Source organism: Arvicola amphibius, chromosome 5 (assembly GCF_903992535.2).
Source record: "Arvicola amphibius chromosome 5, mArvAmp1.2, whole genome shotgun sequence".
Taxonomy (NCBI): Eukaryota; Metazoa; Chordata; class Mammalia; order Rodentia; family Cricetidae; genus Arvicola; species Arvicola amphibius.
The window spans coordinates 49,834,421-49,852,853 of NC_052051.1; the positions used below are offsets into that span (position 1 = coordinate 49,834,421).

At 39.5% G+C, this 18,433-nt stretch overlaps 1 protein-coding gene across 2 annotated transcripts in view; it reads left to right on the forward strand.

Moving 5' to 3' along the window:
- Positions 1–65: 65 nt before the first annotated feature.
- Cops2 (COP9 signalosome subunit 2) overlaps positions 66–18,433 on the forward strand; it is a 30,600-nt gene continuing 12,232 nt past the window's right edge. Inside the window, exons 1-6 of one of the 2 annotated variants that reach the window (XM_038330420.2) lie at positions 66–198; positions 9,700–9,813; positions 11,041–11,118; positions 14,059–14,184; positions 16,540–16,650; positions 16,759–16,836. In XM_038330420.2, coding sequence (XP_038186348.1) covers positions 145–198; positions 9,700–9,813; positions 11,041–11,118; positions 14,059–14,184; positions 16,540–16,650; positions 16,759–16,836 — 561 coding nt within the window. In that variant the 5' untranslated portion in view covers positions 66–144. The remainder of the gene's footprint in view (positions 199–9,699; positions 9,814–11,040; positions 11,119–14,058; positions 14,185–16,539; positions 16,651–16,758; positions 16,837–18,433) is intronic. The other variant, XM_038330421.2, reaches the window with a different exon arrangement.

The window sequence follows — 18,433 nt, forward strand, 5'->3', positions numbered from 1 at the left end:
GCTCTTTGGTTCCGGAATGTGCATATCTTCCCCAGGAGAGACCGGAAGGCGGGGAGAACCAGGAGTGACGCTCCTGGGCCGCGGAGGACTGTGGGAGGAGGCTGTCTCTAATTTCTCCTCTCCCCCTCCCTCCCTCCGGCCAAGATGTCTGACATGGAGGATGATTTCATGTGCGATGATGAGGAGGACTACGACCTGGTGAGGCGCGGGGAGCGGGCCCAGGGCTGGAACTGGGGTGTGGCGGCGGGGCCGAAACCGAGGGGCTGCAACTTTCTCCCGGGGCGCGGCGGCCCCGGTCCGCCCTGCACGGTGACGGGGTTCCCTCCTCGCCGGGCGCCGCGGGCCTGTTGGGCCTGGGAAGAGAGGGAGGGGGTCGGCGGTCCGCCCAGGCCTCGGGGTCCGGGGAGGGCGCAGGTGGCCGGCCGCGGCCGGCTCTCGACGCCTCCCTGCCCGCCGCCGAGCCGCCGGGACACCCGGCGCTGAGGTCTGGGCCCCCGCAGGCCCACCTCTTCTTCACCCTGGATCTCAGCCGGTGCCAGATGCTGGGAGGCAGAAAACTAGGAGGGGGGCATCCATCCTGCTCCCAGACCTGACTGCGAAACTCGGGAGGCTCCCGAAAACAGCTTAAGAGTCTCTAGTCCAGGGTCAGTTTGGGTCCCAGGTAAAGGTTCAGAGCAAAAATAGAAGCGGAGAAAGTAGTTAAACTGCTTGTTCTTTTCTCTAAAAAATGACAAGCTGAGAAGAAGGGTTTGCTTTTTGTTTGCTTAGGCTGGGGAGAGGCAGGGATTAAGGGAATTGGAACCAATGACTTTTTTTCCTTGATTGAAGAAATTTCCCAGCATCAGTGTTAGAATCAACAGATAGAAGTAAACAAACTTGCCTAGTTTGATGATGTGATTTCTGTTTTTTATTTAAAGTTTAATTTGTAAATGAACCTACAGGTTTTTTAAACTGAACCCTTGTTTATTATTATGTTGATAGTCAAAAACCGTACATCTGTGTGAGAATTAGGAGCCATGCCCCTGGTCCCCATATTATTGTCAGTTTTGCTTCTTAATTGAGAAGCATTTTGTTTGGTCCTTGGGAATTACGGTGGTGTTGAATTTTGGTAAAGTTGTGGAATAGATGCTTTGAGAAGTCTGGTTCATTTTTTTTTTTAATGTTCCACAGCCTCAGAGCGTGAATATTTGGGGTTTGAGTTACTGTGTGACTTCTTTGTATGGGTGAATCCGTAAATCATTTCCAGGGTTTTTTTTTTAATTTGCATTTTACAGAAGGGCATATTTTGCAAAAAGAAGAGGGAAATGCTGTGACTGGGGAGTCATAGTAAATATTTTAGTATTTGCTTAAGTGTAGCATTTTGTTGTGCTTGTCCATGCGTGAGGCAGTATGTAAGCGGATACCTCCAGCTCCTTAATATGTCACTTGTGATAACTAAACTTTTCTCTCTTGTTTTGCTTTTATTTCTATTGATGGTAGTTTTTAAATTGTCAAGTGTTTCTTTCGGATGTTTGTAATTTTAGCTTGTAGTGTTTTTTTAAAAATCTTTTTCCTTATCTGCTGTCCTGATAATAATTTGTTAAGTACAGGAATTTTTAAATGAGTGACTATTCTCACTAGGATTAACTTGAAGATACAATATAGGAGTGAAGACGACTCTTTTGAAATACTCTACTACACTTCACTAGTTTCTGTTAGAGTCTCACAATGTAGCCGTGGCTTGCTTGGCACTCAGTCTTGCTTCCCAGCTGTTGGAAGTAAAGTCATGCATCACCACACCCGGCTTTGGAAGCTTTTTAATTAGACATACGGTGTTTGTACTTGGCTACTTCCCTGCTTTTCAAGGCCTGCTACATGCACAGTATAATAAAGTTAAGTATGCAGTTGCTTCAACTGTTAAAAACATTAACAGAAAGATTTAAGATTTTTACACTATTGCAAAATTAAATGAGATTTTGGTTTTTTTTCTTCCTCAAGCATTCTGTTAAAAAGTTCTTCATGCATTCCTCATATAGATACCATTCTAGATTCCTAGTCACGTGTCAAGTAGTGGGAACTGTTGCACCCCTTTTACTAACAGTTAAAATTTTAGTAGCATGATATCTTTCACATAATTTCTTTACATTTCCTAGTCGGTATCCTTTAATCAGAATGTGTTTAAAAGGATAAGAACGACTGCCATTCCACAGCTGGTAGAGATGGTTTTCTTTTGAGTCATTATTTTGCCTATATCTTTTTCTGTTTCTTTTTTAGAAAGTCTACAGGAGTCACATGCTGTCTTAAGGAGGTTTCTCTCTACCTCTTCTTACTTTTTAAGACAGAGTCTCACTAGTTTGCCCAGGCTGGCCCTGAACTTGGAGGATGGCAGACTTGCAGCACCAGGCCAACCTAAAATCTTTTTTCTTTCCCTCTTTTTTTTTTTAATGTTTGCTAAAAAAAAAAAAAAAAAAATTGGCTCTCCATCTTATTTATTAGGTGGAGCTGGAGATATAACTCACTTGCTAGAGTGCTGCCCTCACATTTCAAAAGCACCAGGTTTGGCTTTTAGCACTACATGGACTAGATGTGGTAGCATGCTTCTGTCATCCTACATCACTTGGGTGGTAAAGAGAGGCAGAAGGAGAAGAGGCTCGAGGCCATTCTTGGCTACATACTGAGTTGGAGGCTGGACTGGACTACATGATTCTGTTTGAATTAACTCATTAATTAAAATGTTTGTAGGCAGATTTTTTTCTGGGCCACCAGCTCACAAATAACAAGGAAACTTACTAATTATGAAAACTTGGCCTTTAGCTTAGCCTTATTTTCAACTAGTTCATATAACATATTTTTTTTAATCTTGTTCTATCCTGTGGCTTCTATCACTATCCCATTTTATGTGTCTGACTCATTCCAGTTCTGGCTGGCATCTCTCATGTGTCCAGATTCATCTGGAGTTTCCGCTCTCTGCCTGGAAGTCCTGCCTGTCTCTCCTACTTAGTTACTGGCTGGTCAGCTTTTTCCTACACCAGTCACAGCAACCCACCTTCACACGGTGTCAACTAGCCCACAACAGATGTTAATAGCACTATGAGTATTTCTGACCTCAGGGGTCTTTATCTTTTGTCCACAGACATTTTAATGCCCTAAACCACCTTTTGTATTTGCAAGGCATAGTGGAAATAGATGGCCAAGAACGGTCCTGAAAACTAAAAATCTGTCTCCATACTTTTTTTACTTAATGTGTATGAGTGTTTGACCTGTGTATGAGTGCATGCCTGAGTACTGAGAACCTGCCTGGTGCCCAAGGAGGTCGGAAGAGGGTGTCAAATCCCTTGGAACTAAAGTACAGATGTTTGTGAGCCAGTGAGCCACAAACATGGAACATGCTGGGAACCAAACATGGGTCCTCTGCAAGAGCAGCAAGTGTTCGCAATCCTTGAATTATCTCTTCAGACCCTTCCATACTATTTTTGTTCAAACTGGTAAATAATGATTTATGTCCAGTACTTAAAAGAGCAAATAGTTAAAGAATAAATGTAGCCGGGCGGTGGCGCATGCCTTTAATCCCAGCACTCGGGAGGCAGAGGCAGGCGGATCTCTGTGAGTTCGAGACCAGCCTGGTCTACAAGAGCTAGCTCCAGGACAGGCTCTAAAGCTGCAGAGAAACCCTGTCTCGAAAAACCAAGAAAGAAAGAATAAATGTAAAAGTTCAGTACACTTGACCTTTTATTTTTGCAGTCTTTTTTATTTTAGTTATTGGCAAAAGTGGGCATTTTCTAAGCAGTATTAACCCATGTAGTGTTATAGAGGTAAGAGATAGTACTAGCAAGAGATAGACCACTGTTGACCATTAAGTAAACAATTGATATAGTAGTATAATTAAGTACTTTAACAATAGTACCATAAAGTTACTTAGTGCTTCTAATAATATTTCTTGCATGTTTAAATTTTTATTTCTGTACTTACGTGTGCCATGATGCACATGTAGATTTCAGAGCACAACTTGGGGAAGTTGTTTCTCTCCTACCACTGATCCATCTAACAGTTATAGAAATAATTTAAGCAAACTGACTTTATTTCCAAAGTTATTCTCTAAAATTCTGTTCTGTAGTCAGGATATATTTGAGTATAATTATTCAAATGAATTACATGGAAACTACTGTCTTTAAGATAGAATAGTTTCGCCGGGCGGTGGTGGCGCACGCCTTTAATCCCAGCACTCGGGAGGCAGAGGCAGGCGGATCTCTGAGTTCGAGACCAGCCTGGTCTACAAGAACTAGATCCAGGACAGGCTCTAGAAACTACAGGGAAACCCTGTCTCGAAAAACCAAAAAAAAAAAAAAGATAGAATAGTTTCACCAGACTGTGAGTCTAGTGTTTCCTTGGTCTAACTCATAGTTGGCATTCATGAATAAGTAGTTATTGGTGTTTTTTTCTAGGCTTAATATATTTTAATGCCCTCAGATTTTGCTTTTTGTGTCTGTTTGGGTGGAGGGTGAGATTTAGCTACAGAATATATCCAACAGAATCTCTTGCCATGGATACGCTTGCATGCACAAACCTAAAGTTTTGCACACTCAGTCTTCATCTGCCCAGTTCTTATTACACCCTCATAAGCAACTATTTTAAACATCTGTGTCTCCTTCATTTATTTAATCAGGATATAGTTTATGTATTACTCTTAATTTAGCTAAGAGATGCAAATTTACTTTTATAAATATCTTTACAAGTATTGTATTTAGTGTGCTACATAGTGTCTGAGGATGTCAATAGATAACGTGTGGGAGCCTGTTCTTTCCCACTATGTGGATTTAAGCTAAAATCCCAGTTGTCAAGCTTATCAGCAAGCACCTTTACCCACTAAGCCTTTTTGCCAGTTCACTGCTCTTTTTACAGCTCCAGAGATGACGTGGAGGTACTGTATTTTGTTCGACTGCTTTCCTGTTGGTAACAATTTGACCTGTTTTTAGTCTGCATTATTTTTTTTTTAAAAAAAGGTAATTTAAAAAAGAAAACTAAGGCTAAAAAGATGACTCAAAGGTTAAGAGCACTGGTTGCTCTTGTAGAGAACCTGAGTTCGATTCCCAGCACCCATGTGGTGGCTTATGACTGTCTGTAACTCCAGTTCCAGGAGATCTGATATCTTCTGTCCTGTGCAGCACCAGACATGCACATGGTGCACATGCATACATAAATTCAAACACTCCTACACATAAAATATTTTTTAAACTGTAATTGAAAACTATACTGACAAGGTATACTGTTAAACTGGTTAATGCTGTCTTAGGTTAAAAGCAGTTCACTAAAAACAAACACTCCAATAAAGGTAGTTTTCTTCAAAAAGTGTTACTATGATCCACATCAGTATTGTTGGACACAACCTCTTAAAGCTACAGCCAAAGAATAATACTGATTTAGAATAAAAGGCCCATTAGTTTATTGTTATACTTTATGTAAAGAATTTCAGTTTTAAACAAGGATAACTAGATTAGCAATTGACAGTTCTTGCATGGTAATGATAAAATTAAATCCATTAATTTGTGAGTTAAACCATCAGTAATAAGCATACATAAATATATTTAGTTCATAATAAAACATTTTAAAATATATTATGGTAAGTTTGTGAACTCTGAGCATCCAAAATGAATTTGCACTTGGGCATTATATCTCTTATGAATGCCTGGGCTTCAGGAAGAACTGGAAGCCTCCTATAGGAACCCCCAAACTTAACAGACAAAGGAAAGCATTGGGACAATAACATCCTTAAATCCAAAGAACACATTTGAGAATGAGAACTTGATCCAAGGTCATGTTGATTCTTGTCTCTCCATGGAAATTTTATCTGAAAATGAAAGTGTGGGATGAATAAAAGATGGTTCCTATTTACACCGTAGATTACAAATTAGTGCACGTTAACTTGTATGTTTTTTTTTTAAGTTTGGATAGTTGAAACTCAAATGATTAACTAAAATTTCATTGTATCTGATACTTTATTAAGGATATTCCTAAATAGACTGAAATTTGGGGTTCTACAAAAAGCATCTCATTGAAACATCTACAAATTGTTATTCAGTTGGCAGAAACAAATCAGTTAGCAGTATTTGATACATCTAATTCTCTACTCTGATTATCTTATGTTACCAAGCCATTAGTAATCTTTGTAGTTAACTTTGTTTTCCTTTACCAGTACCCATGAGGTGGTCTTTTTACATTTACATCTTGAATTCATTTTATATCTTGTGTTCCTAACCACATTCTCTTCCTTTTTTTCTTCATTCTACTACTTGAGCTCAAGCATCCATTGTCTTTTAACCCGCTCTCAGGAATGAAAAGCCAGTGGGCTGCTTTGTGACTAAGAAGGCACACTGGCAGTATGGCAGGAAATATAAAGAACTTGTTCTCAGCCATGTCATAATTGTCTCAGGGTGTATGGTAACTCAAGCTAATCTCTTGGGCCTCTAAAGTATTTTCTGTTTCCCACTGCTGGAAAGTCCTTGATTTAGCTCTACCTGGACTGTGCCTCTTTGCCTTTCCCTTCTTGATCCTAGCCTGATTCTGTTTTTTTATTTTGTTTTTTATGTTTTCAGCTAAAAGCCAAAATAAATGAGCACTGAATAAGAGTCAAGACTCTTACACTTTTTGTAATATGGCAATCAGAATTATTTTTCTTCAGATTCAGGGCTGCGTTCAGGTGATTTGGGTTGCCAAAAGCTTATTTTTTTTGGTACAGCAAGATGAGTTTTGAGTGTAGGACACACGCAGATGACAGCATCTTCTCTGTTTTCTACAATTGATTGATAACTTTGCTCTATGGCTATCAATGCTGACATTACTGCTTCACATAAATACATATATAAAATGACATAAGTATGTTTTGGTCCGTTTTGGAAATTGCTAGGAAGTCTGCACTGATCCTAAGCCAGAGTTCACTTAATGATTTTTTTTAATGCAACAAGTTAGTGAATTAAGCACCAATTTTAAAAATCAAAAGTCCTAACAATACAATCCAAAGGTATACTAATTTGATGACTGCAGAGGGATGTCTGTAGAGTAGTACTAAAGACTTTCTTCTCTGTAATTAGACTGTTGGCTTCTATTAGAGCAGAGGGCCATATTTGAGACATATACACTACAGTTCATAGCAGGGACTAGTCAAGTCTGAGCCAAGGTGTTTGAGACATTGTTCATTGACATGTGCAGTGCAAAGTGCCTGTTCTTATGTTCACAGGCCGGGTTGCAGTGGTGTCACTGTGTAATCTGGCTAGTGCTGACAGAAACGTTTGGGTTCTTATTAATTTTGGGTTTTTTGTGGGGTTTTTTTTTTTTTTTTTTTTTTTTTTTTTGTTTTTCGAGACAGGGTTTCTCTGTGGCTTTGAAGCCTGTCCTGGAACTAGCTCTTGTAGACCAGGCTGGTCTCGAACTCACAGAGATCCGCCTGCCTCTGCCTCCCGAGTGCTGTGATTAAAGGCGTGCGCCACCACTGCCCGGCTTCTTATTAGTTTTGTAATTAATGTATTCAGATATCTTTTGCTATTGAATTTTTTGTGGCATCCCCTCATTACATTAAAGTCCAATCCATCTGTCCCTGTGTTGTGTGTGCCCTGCCCCACCCCCTGGCTGCATTGGATCATAACCCACATTTTATGAAGCCAGATCCTAGATATCCAGATGAGAAATGCAAAGAGAGGAATAACGTGTCAAGATGAAGAAGTCTGAGCAGTTGTGAGCAAAGGCCAGGGTGGCTGCAGCAATGGGAAGGAGGGAGGGAGCATCTGTAGGAGATGCTGGGTATGGGCAGGTGTCAGATTTTTGCTACTTTCAACTTAGTTTGTGAGCAACAGGAAGTAATTTTTTATTAAATATACTAGATAATAGACATTTTGTGCAGATTATCCTTTTTACATGAGGTCGGACTTTGGGGTTAAGAAGGAGACCAGGAGGGCTGGTATAGCTTGTGGAAGGTAAACTTTCTTTGGTAGAGAAGTGTGTGGCTGAAGAGCGAGGAATTGGGAGTGTTGCTGTGAGTGCTTGTTGTGTTGCCTCGTGTTGTGTGCTGCTCTTGCCTGCACTGTGCTCCTTACCTCACCTGTCTTCTAGGCAGTGAGCCCATCTGTCTTTCAAACCCAGCTTGGACTGTTACTGTTACAACCTCTGTCACTGTGATAGACAGTTGGTTTGTTTCTTCTCTAGTAGATTTAAAAAAAAAAAAAAAAAAAACCTTTCTTAGTTTTTCTAAGTGACAAGAGTTAAGAAAATGAATCATTATGAGATATGTTTACCCAGTCTGGTCTCCCTAAAGGAAGTGTTGCAGTGGAGCTTCAAGTGTTAAACCTACCTGAACTTAGGTCTTTAGTCTGTGAGAATGAGTGGCGTTTGTGTTCTCATTCTGAAAAGGCCATCTTGAAGTAAGAGCTTCCTAAACGTTGTACACAGTAAAACTCTTCATGCCTCTGCCTTTACAATATTTCATGTGTACTTTTTGAAGAAATAAACTATATTTGAATTTAAAACAACTCTAATATTCATGTCTTAGTGTTTATTCTCTTTCCCTCCAGTACCATTCTTTTGATATAAACTTATCCCTTTGTAAGTGAGGAGAAAATGATTGTTTTGTGGCCATCTAAAATAATACTTTTGGGCAGGTGAGATGGTTAGCGCTTGCCACAGAGCCTAACAGCCTGATTTCAGTTGTGGAATTTCTGTGGAAGGAGAGGCTCTGACAGGCCGTGCTCTGACCTGCACACACACCTGTCAGGCCATCTCCACAGTCCACATAGCTTTTTAACATCCAGATAAGTTCAGATAAGGCTGAAAGGCAGGAGCTGTAGAAGCGGGAAGGGTTTCCCACCATATAAATTCGGTTCTTACTGAGAAACAATACAGCAGAAGTGAAAGCTTGCTTTAAGGGAAAAAAAAAAGCAAGTGTTATAAGAAACAATATAAGCTAAGTGCTGGGTGTTGCACGCCTTTAATAGCAGCACTCAGGAGGCAAAGGCTGTTGTTGTGTCTCTGAGTTCAAGGCCAGTCTAGTCTACATAGTGACTCCCAAGACAGCCAGGACTACAGAGAGAAATTCTGCCTCGAAAAACAAAACAAAAAAAGACTAACAAGCAATATAAGCAATTATATAATTATATAAGGTTAAATAGTTAAGATTTTAATGTATTAATGAAGATTACAAAATACTCGTCAGTTTCACAGAAGTTGTTGAGGTTTTTTTTCCCTTGTTTAACGTGTCTCTGTGTGGTGTGTATGTGTAGTAAATGCACACGTGTGAGTGAATGCATGTGGAAGTGAGAGGATGTTGTTAGGTTTCCTCATCTCACTGAACCTAGGGCTAAACTGGTAGCCACAAACCCCAGCAATCCTCCTCTCTGCCCATTTCACCCCTCCACATGACATAGAATTACAGGCACTTATACAGTTATGCCTGGTCCCTTACATTCATGTTGGGAGTTTGAACTCATGTCTTCATGCTTGCATAGAAGCATTCTTTGCTCACTGTGCCCCTTCCCGCCTTTAGGAGTGCTAGTTTTGATCTAGACAAATAACTTCTTACTGTCTACTTTTTTCCTTGGCCATTTTTAAATAAGGTCAGTGTTCAAGGTTGTTTTATTTTATACAAAAATAAATTTTTTATCCTAGCAGCATTCACTTTTTATAGTGCCATTTGTGAGTTTCTTTTTTTCATTTATTATCTCTTTTTCTAATATACAGGAGTACTCTGAAGATAGTAACTCTGAGCCCAATGTGGATTTGGAAAATCAGTACTATAATTCCAAAGCATTGAAAGAAGATGATCCAAAAGCAGCACTGAGCAGCTTTCAAAAGGTTTATATTTCCAAATGATTTTATGTCTTGAAGTTTTGGGGGGGGGGTTGGTTTTTGTTTATTTGCTTGCTTGTTTGTTTGTTTTTAATGATGCTATATCAGTTACTTTTCTCATTGCTGTGACCAAATATCTGACCAAAAACAAGGATGGAAGTATTTCTTTCTGTTCACTCTAGGATGTCCCTCATAGCAGGGAAGCCATATTGGCCAGAGCATGTCACTGGGATTCCTCCCATCTCGGTAGACCAATGTGAATGAGAATGGCCCTCGTGGTCTCATAAGTTTGAATGTTTGGTCCCCACTTGGGGACTCTTGGGTAGGATTAAACGGTGTGGCCTTGGAGGAGGAAGTATTTCACTGGGGGTGGGCTTTGAGGTTCCAAAAGTCCATGTCATCCCCAGTATCTCTTTCTCTCTTCCTCCTGCTTGGGGATCAAGGTGCGATTTTAGCTGTCCTGCTACCATGCCCTCATTCCACAACCATGGACTCTAACCTCTGAAACGGTACACCCAAATTAAACACTTCGTTCTATAAATTGCCTTGACCATGGTGTCTTACCACAGCAGTAGAAAGGCAACTAAGACACCAAGAAGCAGGGAGAGAGTCTGGAGCCTGAAGAGGAACTGGGTTACAGCTCCCCAGACAAGTTCCAGTGGTTCACCTCTGGCTAAGTTCTACCCTCTGAGGGTTCCACAACCTCCCAAGATGCCACCATCCATCAGTTAGGGACCAAGTGTCAAACATATGAGGAGGCGTTTTATTTCTAAACCATAGCATGTGCACTGAATCCAAGTAATTTGTTTCAGAAATGTATGTCTGGTATTTGTGATAATTCAGTCAGGATTGCATTGTGGATAATAAGCTTGTATTTCAGAAAGGCTTCCTATTGTCTTTTCAAAACAAAACTAGAGAAACAATCTCGTGATCAGCACTGTTATTCCTTTAATCTTGTTGCGTCTGGGAACAGATGACATAGATTTCTTGACTTCTGAACAGTGGTGGTTCTTACTAAAGATTCAGGTAGGGGAATCCTTTCTGGCCTGCATAATCAAGTCCTTTTATGTGACAGAGCTCAAGAGTCAGCTGACTTACCCAAGGATCCCAAGAAGTCGCTCTCTCAATGTTTTTAAAAATTACATTGACAATTAGTGAAATTTTTTATGACTAGCTTATAAAAATTAATTCAAGACTGATACATTGGTTGTCCTTTCTAAAACTCTGTTTTAGGTTTTGGAGCTCGAAGGTGAGAAGGGAGAATGGGGGTTCAAAGCACTGAAACAGATGATCAAGATTAACTTCAAGTTGGTAAGATTTACTGTTAGAGAAATTAAACTCACTTGAGTAACTGCATGCAAGCCTCCTGCAGCATACCCCATACGTCTCCTTCTCTGAGGTCATTACATTGACGTCTGTCCATGTGTGGAACTGCATATCATCTGTGTCCACATATGATACCACATCTGTATCTGACTGTGGTGTCATCTCCCATCCTTAATAATACTGGCTCCTTGAGCCTCTCCTACAGAAACTGTCAGTAAAATGTTCGAGCTCAAGTCTTTGACCCGAAATATCAGAACCATTCAAAACATGTGCACTGTTAATATTTTATATATGTAACTTAAATCTAGCTAAGAAAGGAAAATCATCCATGTTGCATCAACCCTTTCTGGTTCTACTTTTGCACAAAGCCCCTATGCTTTCTGTTTATTTTTATAATGATATTACACCCGTGTTTTCTACATTTAAATTAATGACCTAGGGAAATATGGAAGAAGAAGCAGGTGACTAATCTCTTCCAGATTTGAATTAACAAAAAAATAGGATAACATTAAATGCTGAATGTCAACTTTTTTTTGATTTGTTTGTTTTTGTAACAGGGTTTCTCTATGTAGCCTTGGCTGTCCTGGAACTCACGCTGTAGATCAGGCTGGCCTTGAACTCAGAGATCTGTCTGCCTCTGCCACCCGAGTGCTGGGATTAAAGGCTTATGCCACCACCACCAGGCTTGAATGTCAACTTTTAAGGTGCTGTGATTTGTAAGAAAACATGATTCCTTTAAAATCATGTTTTTTGCTATCTTCACATATAACGGTGGCTTTGGCATTAGTCCATTTAACAGCCCTTAAGACTTGATTTTTCTATTTTACATTGAACAGAGCTGGGAAAGATAAGATAGGTTTAGTTATATCATTGTATAGTCTTCCTGGTTTGCCATTTGCTTCTGTCACACTTAAGTAGGAGATTTCAAGAGTAGTCACCAGTGTCTGCACTCACTTCTAGTAGGAACCATAGTAGAACCTGTGTGGCTGTGCAGTGTTAGGCAGTATAGTTAGAAAGTTCGGTTTCATTTGCTCTGTGTACAATTAGTTTACTTAATCTCTTAATCTTTAATTACAGCTAGCATAATTTTTAAGGTTCCTGCCTGATTTTGTTCACATATATATTTATTAACTTCCCTCTCTCTCTTTTTTATCTTTTGAGACAAAGTCTATCTACTTAGCCCTGGCTGTTCTGAAACTCGCTATGCAGACCAGGCTGACTTCAAACTCACAGAGATCCACCTACCTCTGCCTCCTTAGTGCTGGGATTAAAGGCATGCACTATCATGTCCATCTAATAAACCTTTTTAAGATGGGTGTCTTAGAGCCATCAAGATGATCAGGTAAAGAAAGGTTCTCGTCACAAAGTCTGACAGCCTGAGTTTAATCCCTGGGATCTATGTGGTGGAAAGAGAGAACCATCTTCCACAAGCTCTCCTCTGGCCTCCACATCCATGCCATGGTGCAAATTATATTTTATACACCCTCACAAATAATTGTGGGGAGGGGAAAGATTATTTTAGTTATTTTCTCATTGCTGCAATATTCCCCTGACAAAAGCATCTTAAGAAAGGACTTTTTTTTTTTTTTTTGTGGCTTACAGTTCAGAGGGATCCAGTCTATCATAGCAAGGAAGGTGTGACAGCAGGCAGGAATGGCATGATGGCAGGCACAGGGGGCTGGTCATGTACCTGTGTACCCAGGAAAAGAAGTGTGAGCAAGTAGGGCTGGCTATTACCTTAAGGCTGTCACTCCAAGAACTTGCATCCTTTTCCTAAACTCCCACAGTCTTCTCAAACAGTTCACCAGCCAAGTATTCAAGCACAAGCCTACAGGGACACTTCACATTCAGATTGCAGCAGTGAGCTTAAAGTTAAGTAGGGTGAGAGCAGTTCAGAAGTACCTTTATCTGAAATCCTGTTTTAGCACTAAAATGTAATGCCAAAGTTGAGACAATCTTATTTCACCATCTTTTTCTTTCTAAAAGATAACATTCTGTAACTTCACGTTTATTAGGTTGCTTATAGGATAGTTCATGTTAATCATGTCCTCATGAAACTTCCATAACTATCATTCCTTTATTCCTTACCCTGATAACCAGAAGAAAGTATTTATACCTGCTAGTGCACTGTTTCTCTGAAAGAAACTATTCCAGGAAAGAGGGTAGTAGCAGTGAGAGAGTGTAGGGACTAGACGGGATTGTACAGTTAGATTGCAGCATTGACTTACTCGGTACCCCAAATATCTACCTGCTGGACATTTCACTATTATCCCTTTGTTTCTCCAGGTCTTCCATTTCCTGGAATAACCCAACACAGCTTATAAACAACCGTACAGCATAATGTTTGGCAGTGGCAAAGTTAACTGTGTCTTATGGAATAGGGCCTGTGTGAGATAATTTCGTTCTTTTAATTGAAAGTAGATTTTTTTATACAATATATTCTGAGTACAGTTCCTTCTTCCTCAGCTCCTCCAAGATCCTACCCAGCCCCTGCAATCATTTTCTTACAATGAGATGAGGCCTGAGACTTAAAGAGGTTCCTTGACCTTATGGAAAGCCAACCAGTTCAAGAGAGAAATGAAACATGTAATGGGGAGAAGTAGTTGATATCTGCATAGTTATTAGCCACATTTGAAAGTTAAAATCTGCTTCTTTTGTTTAGTAGGTATCTTAATAATTTTCTAATCAAATGTGTTGTGCATTGAAGAGTAATACTTGAAACTTGGAAAATATGCAAGTGTCATTTGTTTAGTAGGCTGAATTCGACATTGGTTTGTATCATCTTGTGTGTAAGGTAACATGTTTGTAATGTTCTTTCTCCTTTACAAGAGCATATCATGAATTGTGCAAAGTTCAGTTCCGTGGGCAGTGGTTTGTGCTAGGTCCTAGACCTTTCTCCAACCATGCTTTTTTCTTTCCTCACAGACAAACTTTCCAGAAATGATGAACAGATATAAGCAACTCTTGACCTATATTCGGAGTGCAGTCACCAGGAACTATTCTGAAAAGTCCATTAATTCTATCCTTGATTATATCTCCACTTCTAAACAGGTTAGACTCGAGTTTTCCTCTTGAGCTGTCAATGTGTTATTTAAAGTAAGGGGTTCTGTGGGTTGGAGATGCTGCTGCTGTGATGGTTGCTTTTCTTTTTGAGACCCTGCCATGTAGTCCAAGCTGGCCTCTTAACTCTCTTAGCTGAGAGGTCAAGGGTGGCCCTGGGCTCCTAGACCTCCCTGTTTTGTCTCCCAAGTGCTGATAGACAGGCATGTGCCACCATGGCTGCCACAACTTTGCTTTTTAAAAAAGAAAGGGCCTAGTTAATAATTACTAGTGTGTTTCAAAAGTGTGTTTCAAAAAGTACTGTTTTCTTGATTGTGATACTGTTTAACATTTAAAGGTAAACAATCCAGGCTTATCTCTTTATAGTATCTTTAGATTCTTAAATGTTACCTGTAAATAACTTGGGCAGACCTGTATTCAGTTCAGATTCCTTTGGCCAATCATAGCTCTGTTTTGATGAACTTGTATCTGCACATGAACTTAGCAAGCTTCCCCATTGAAGCTGCAGCACTGGTCTTCACCCCAGCCGTCGGGAGTGTAAACACTGAGCGCCAGTCACCAGTTAGGGTACTGACTAGACTAAGTTCCCTGAGAACTTGTCCTGTGACAGTCTCGGCAGGCGCTCCATAATCAAGGGTGCATGGTGATAGCTGATGGAGGGAGGGTGGTAAGGGAGGTGGGCAGGGGATTGAACGGTCTTCTACAATGTGGTGATTAACAGAAGCAATGATGCTTTTATGTATTTCATTTTTTCTGATTGTTTTTACTTGATTTTTTTTTTTAAAGCTTTTTTACCCTCTGGTATTTGAACACAAGATATTCTCTATATCATTTAGTATCTCTTTTTCTGCTCCTGACCAGTGTTCTTAGAATCAGCCTCTTCACCCACCCCAAACACACACACACACACACACACTTACTTTTTAACCAGATGTTACGTCTCTTTCTTGACATAGCTTATTGCCATTCTTTGTATTTTCCACATCTGTTCTGAAAATAGGCAGCAGCCTTGTCACTTAATGATGGTATTCTAGAGTAAGTTACATGTAGCAGTTCTGCTATGTAATGAGCCCAGCCTGCCTGGTGGGCACATGCCTGTGATTCCAGGACTTGACAGGTGGGGGCAGTAGGAATAAGAAAGCATTCAAAGCCTTCCTTGATGGTGAGCAAGGTGAGTTTAAGGCTAGCCTGAACTACATGAGACAATTGTATCTAAATAAATACAACTAAATTAAGTGGGAGAATATTTTTTGGTGCTTACAAAAGGGTATCATAAAAATTTTGTGGTACTATGTTTATAAATATTATGCCAAATGTTAGAGGGATAGATTGAATATTTTAAAACTTGAAGGTTGTATTCTCTGTCTGCTGTTATCTGCAAGCTTTTTGCCTTTTAAAAGGCTGAGTCAATATTGTGTGGGTAGCATCCTAACTTATTCTATACCATCAGTAATCCTGAGTAAATAGGCACTTTCCTGAGAGTGGCAGGCTCTTCTGCTCTCCTGGTTCTCTTTCCTCTCAGGTACATAGAGATTTAGTGATCCAGATACTAGGAGCAAAGTTGTGAATAGAAGAGGGTTAGCAGAGGAGCTTAAGACGGTTTAAAACAATGCTTTATGTCGCACACAGTCACGCGGATTGGTAATTGGTAGTGATTAAACCACCACCTAAAATTACACTAGACATTTTCCTCCATCAACTCCAAGATTACCCTGTGACTTGAGAGCTATACAGCCCTCATTTAAATTGTCTAATTCACATTTTGAGAGAAAAGATAGGACTATTCTAAGACATACATGAGATGTGCTGGCTCACAGCTGTAATCCCAGCACTGATGAAGCTAAGGTCAACTCCTCACCACAAGCCTGGGTCTACAGAGCAAGACCTTGTCTCAAAACAAAAGAACAAAACTATTTTGGTAGGAGTGCTATTGTATATGTTTATATTCTCTCTCTCTCTCTCTCTCTCTCTCTCTCTCTCTCTGCTTAGTGTTTCTTCTATAGAAGATTATAAAGTCTGAGCAAATAAAATGTATGTATATTAGTAAAATTACACCATATCATTCTGTTGGTATAAAGTGAGTGATTAGGTTGGGAAGGACAAACCTGACTATTATAGCATTAGAACTTATGGTCATGTAGTTACATGAGAAAATACATTTCTTGGGTTTATAAAACAAGCAAAAGCATCTTAGTAGTTATAAACATGGTCTCTCTTATTTTGGACTATAGAAGACGTGGTAAAAAACAAATAGTGTATCTTAGTGTATTAAAGTTCAAAGATGCACTTTTAGTTTGTTCAAATTAACTTTATTAACAGGTACAAATTTGCTGTTTACAATTATAGAATTCTGATTTTTTATGTCAGATGGATTTACTGCAGGAATTTTATGAAACAACACTTGAAGCTTTGAAAGATGCTAAGAATGATAGACTGTGGTTTAAGACAAACACAAAGGTAACATTTGACTTTGTTCTCCTTTGACGAGTGGGCGGGTCCTTGAGTAAAGTGTCCTAAGCATACATACCTCCCGCTAAAACCCTTTGATCTTCATGATTTTAACAGCTTGGAAAATTATATTTAGAACGAGAAGAATATGGAAAGCTTCAGAAAATTTTACGCCAGTTACATCAGTCTTGTCAGGTAACATCTTTTTTTTTTTGCCTAATATTTTATTATGATAAAAAACATGGAATGATAGTATTCAGTTAATTTAGGAATGTTTGTGTTTAAGCATCCATCCCAAAAATTAAATTTGAAGAAGTTTTAAAAGATCACGAATTCGTGGTGGCGCACGCCTTTAATCCCAGCACTCGGGAGGCAGAGGCAGGCGGATCTCTGAGTTCGAGGCCAGCCTGGTCTACAAGAGCTAGTTCCAGGACAGGCTCTAGAAACTACAGGGAAACCCTGTCTCGAAAAACCAAAAAAAAAAAAAAAAAAGATCACGAATTCAAGGTCAGCCTGGGCTGTATAAGGAGGCTTTACTTGGGGGTAAGGTGACTTTTACTGAGGTTTTTTTTTTTTCTGAGAACCAAAAAAAAAAAAAAATTAGACTTTTGTCTAAATCAGTGGTTTTCAGCCTTCCAAATGCTGCGACCTTTTAATGCAGTTCCTCATGTTGTGGTGACCCCAACCATAAAATTCTTTGCATTGCTACTTCATAACTAATTTTGCTACTGTTATGAATTGTGATGTAAATATCTAATATGTAGAATATCTAATATGTGACCCCTGTAATAGGGTTGTTCAATTCCACCCAAGTGGTCGAAACCCACAGGTTGAGAACCACTGGTCCAAATGCTTGTTTCAGTTCTTACCCTTTATAGAATGAGGTATAGTTATCAGCGAGCAAATAAGCCCCTTCTAATACGTAGTAAATTTGTGCAGTGTAGTATCGTGCAGTACATAGTAAGCTTTAGTATTTACTTACTTGCTCTAGAATATGGAGGAGGAACTCTTTATAAGTATAAATAACAAAGATATTTTATATTCTAATACATGACATGAAAGTCATTTGTAGCATTACTCTCAGATTTTGGAATGATCTATATGTTTGCAATCCACTATAGCACACACGGTGTGTATTCTCGTGTGTCTAATGTGAGAGAAGTTATGTAGAGACAGATGCATGGTAATCTGGCTATGATTTATTAGTGCATAAGTAACTGCATTTTAAGTTCAAAGCCTTGAACAATAAATTTGGTGTAGTGTGTATATTTTTTGTTTAGTAATATTTGTAGCTATATTACTGTAGGCTATATACTATTGAGGGGCCACATTTAGAGAACATCTTTTAGGGTCCCATGTGATTTCCTTGACATACTGAAAAAAAGTTGAGATGAGAAAGTTTTTATTTTTCTATATGCACTTGGGAGGTTCCTTTTGATTGAATATATGGGTTTAAAGCAGTTGTGAAGTTTTAAGGAAGCCTGTTAGTATACCTCCTAAAATATAAAAAATATAAAGCTACATTAATTTTTTTAATTACATTTAAAAGGGTGCAGAGTATACGAGCATGCACATGCCACAGAATGCACACTGAGGTCAGGATAACGTGTGGGAATTGCTTCTCTCCTTAACCATGTGAAGGATGGGTGACGACGGCACAGGCCTTCCAACATCAGATTTTAATATATAGGTCTGGGGAGATGGTTCAGTTCGTGAGAACGCTTTTGTTAAGTAGACATGGAGACACAATTTTAGATCACAGCACTCACTAAGGTCAGTGTGGCCATGAATG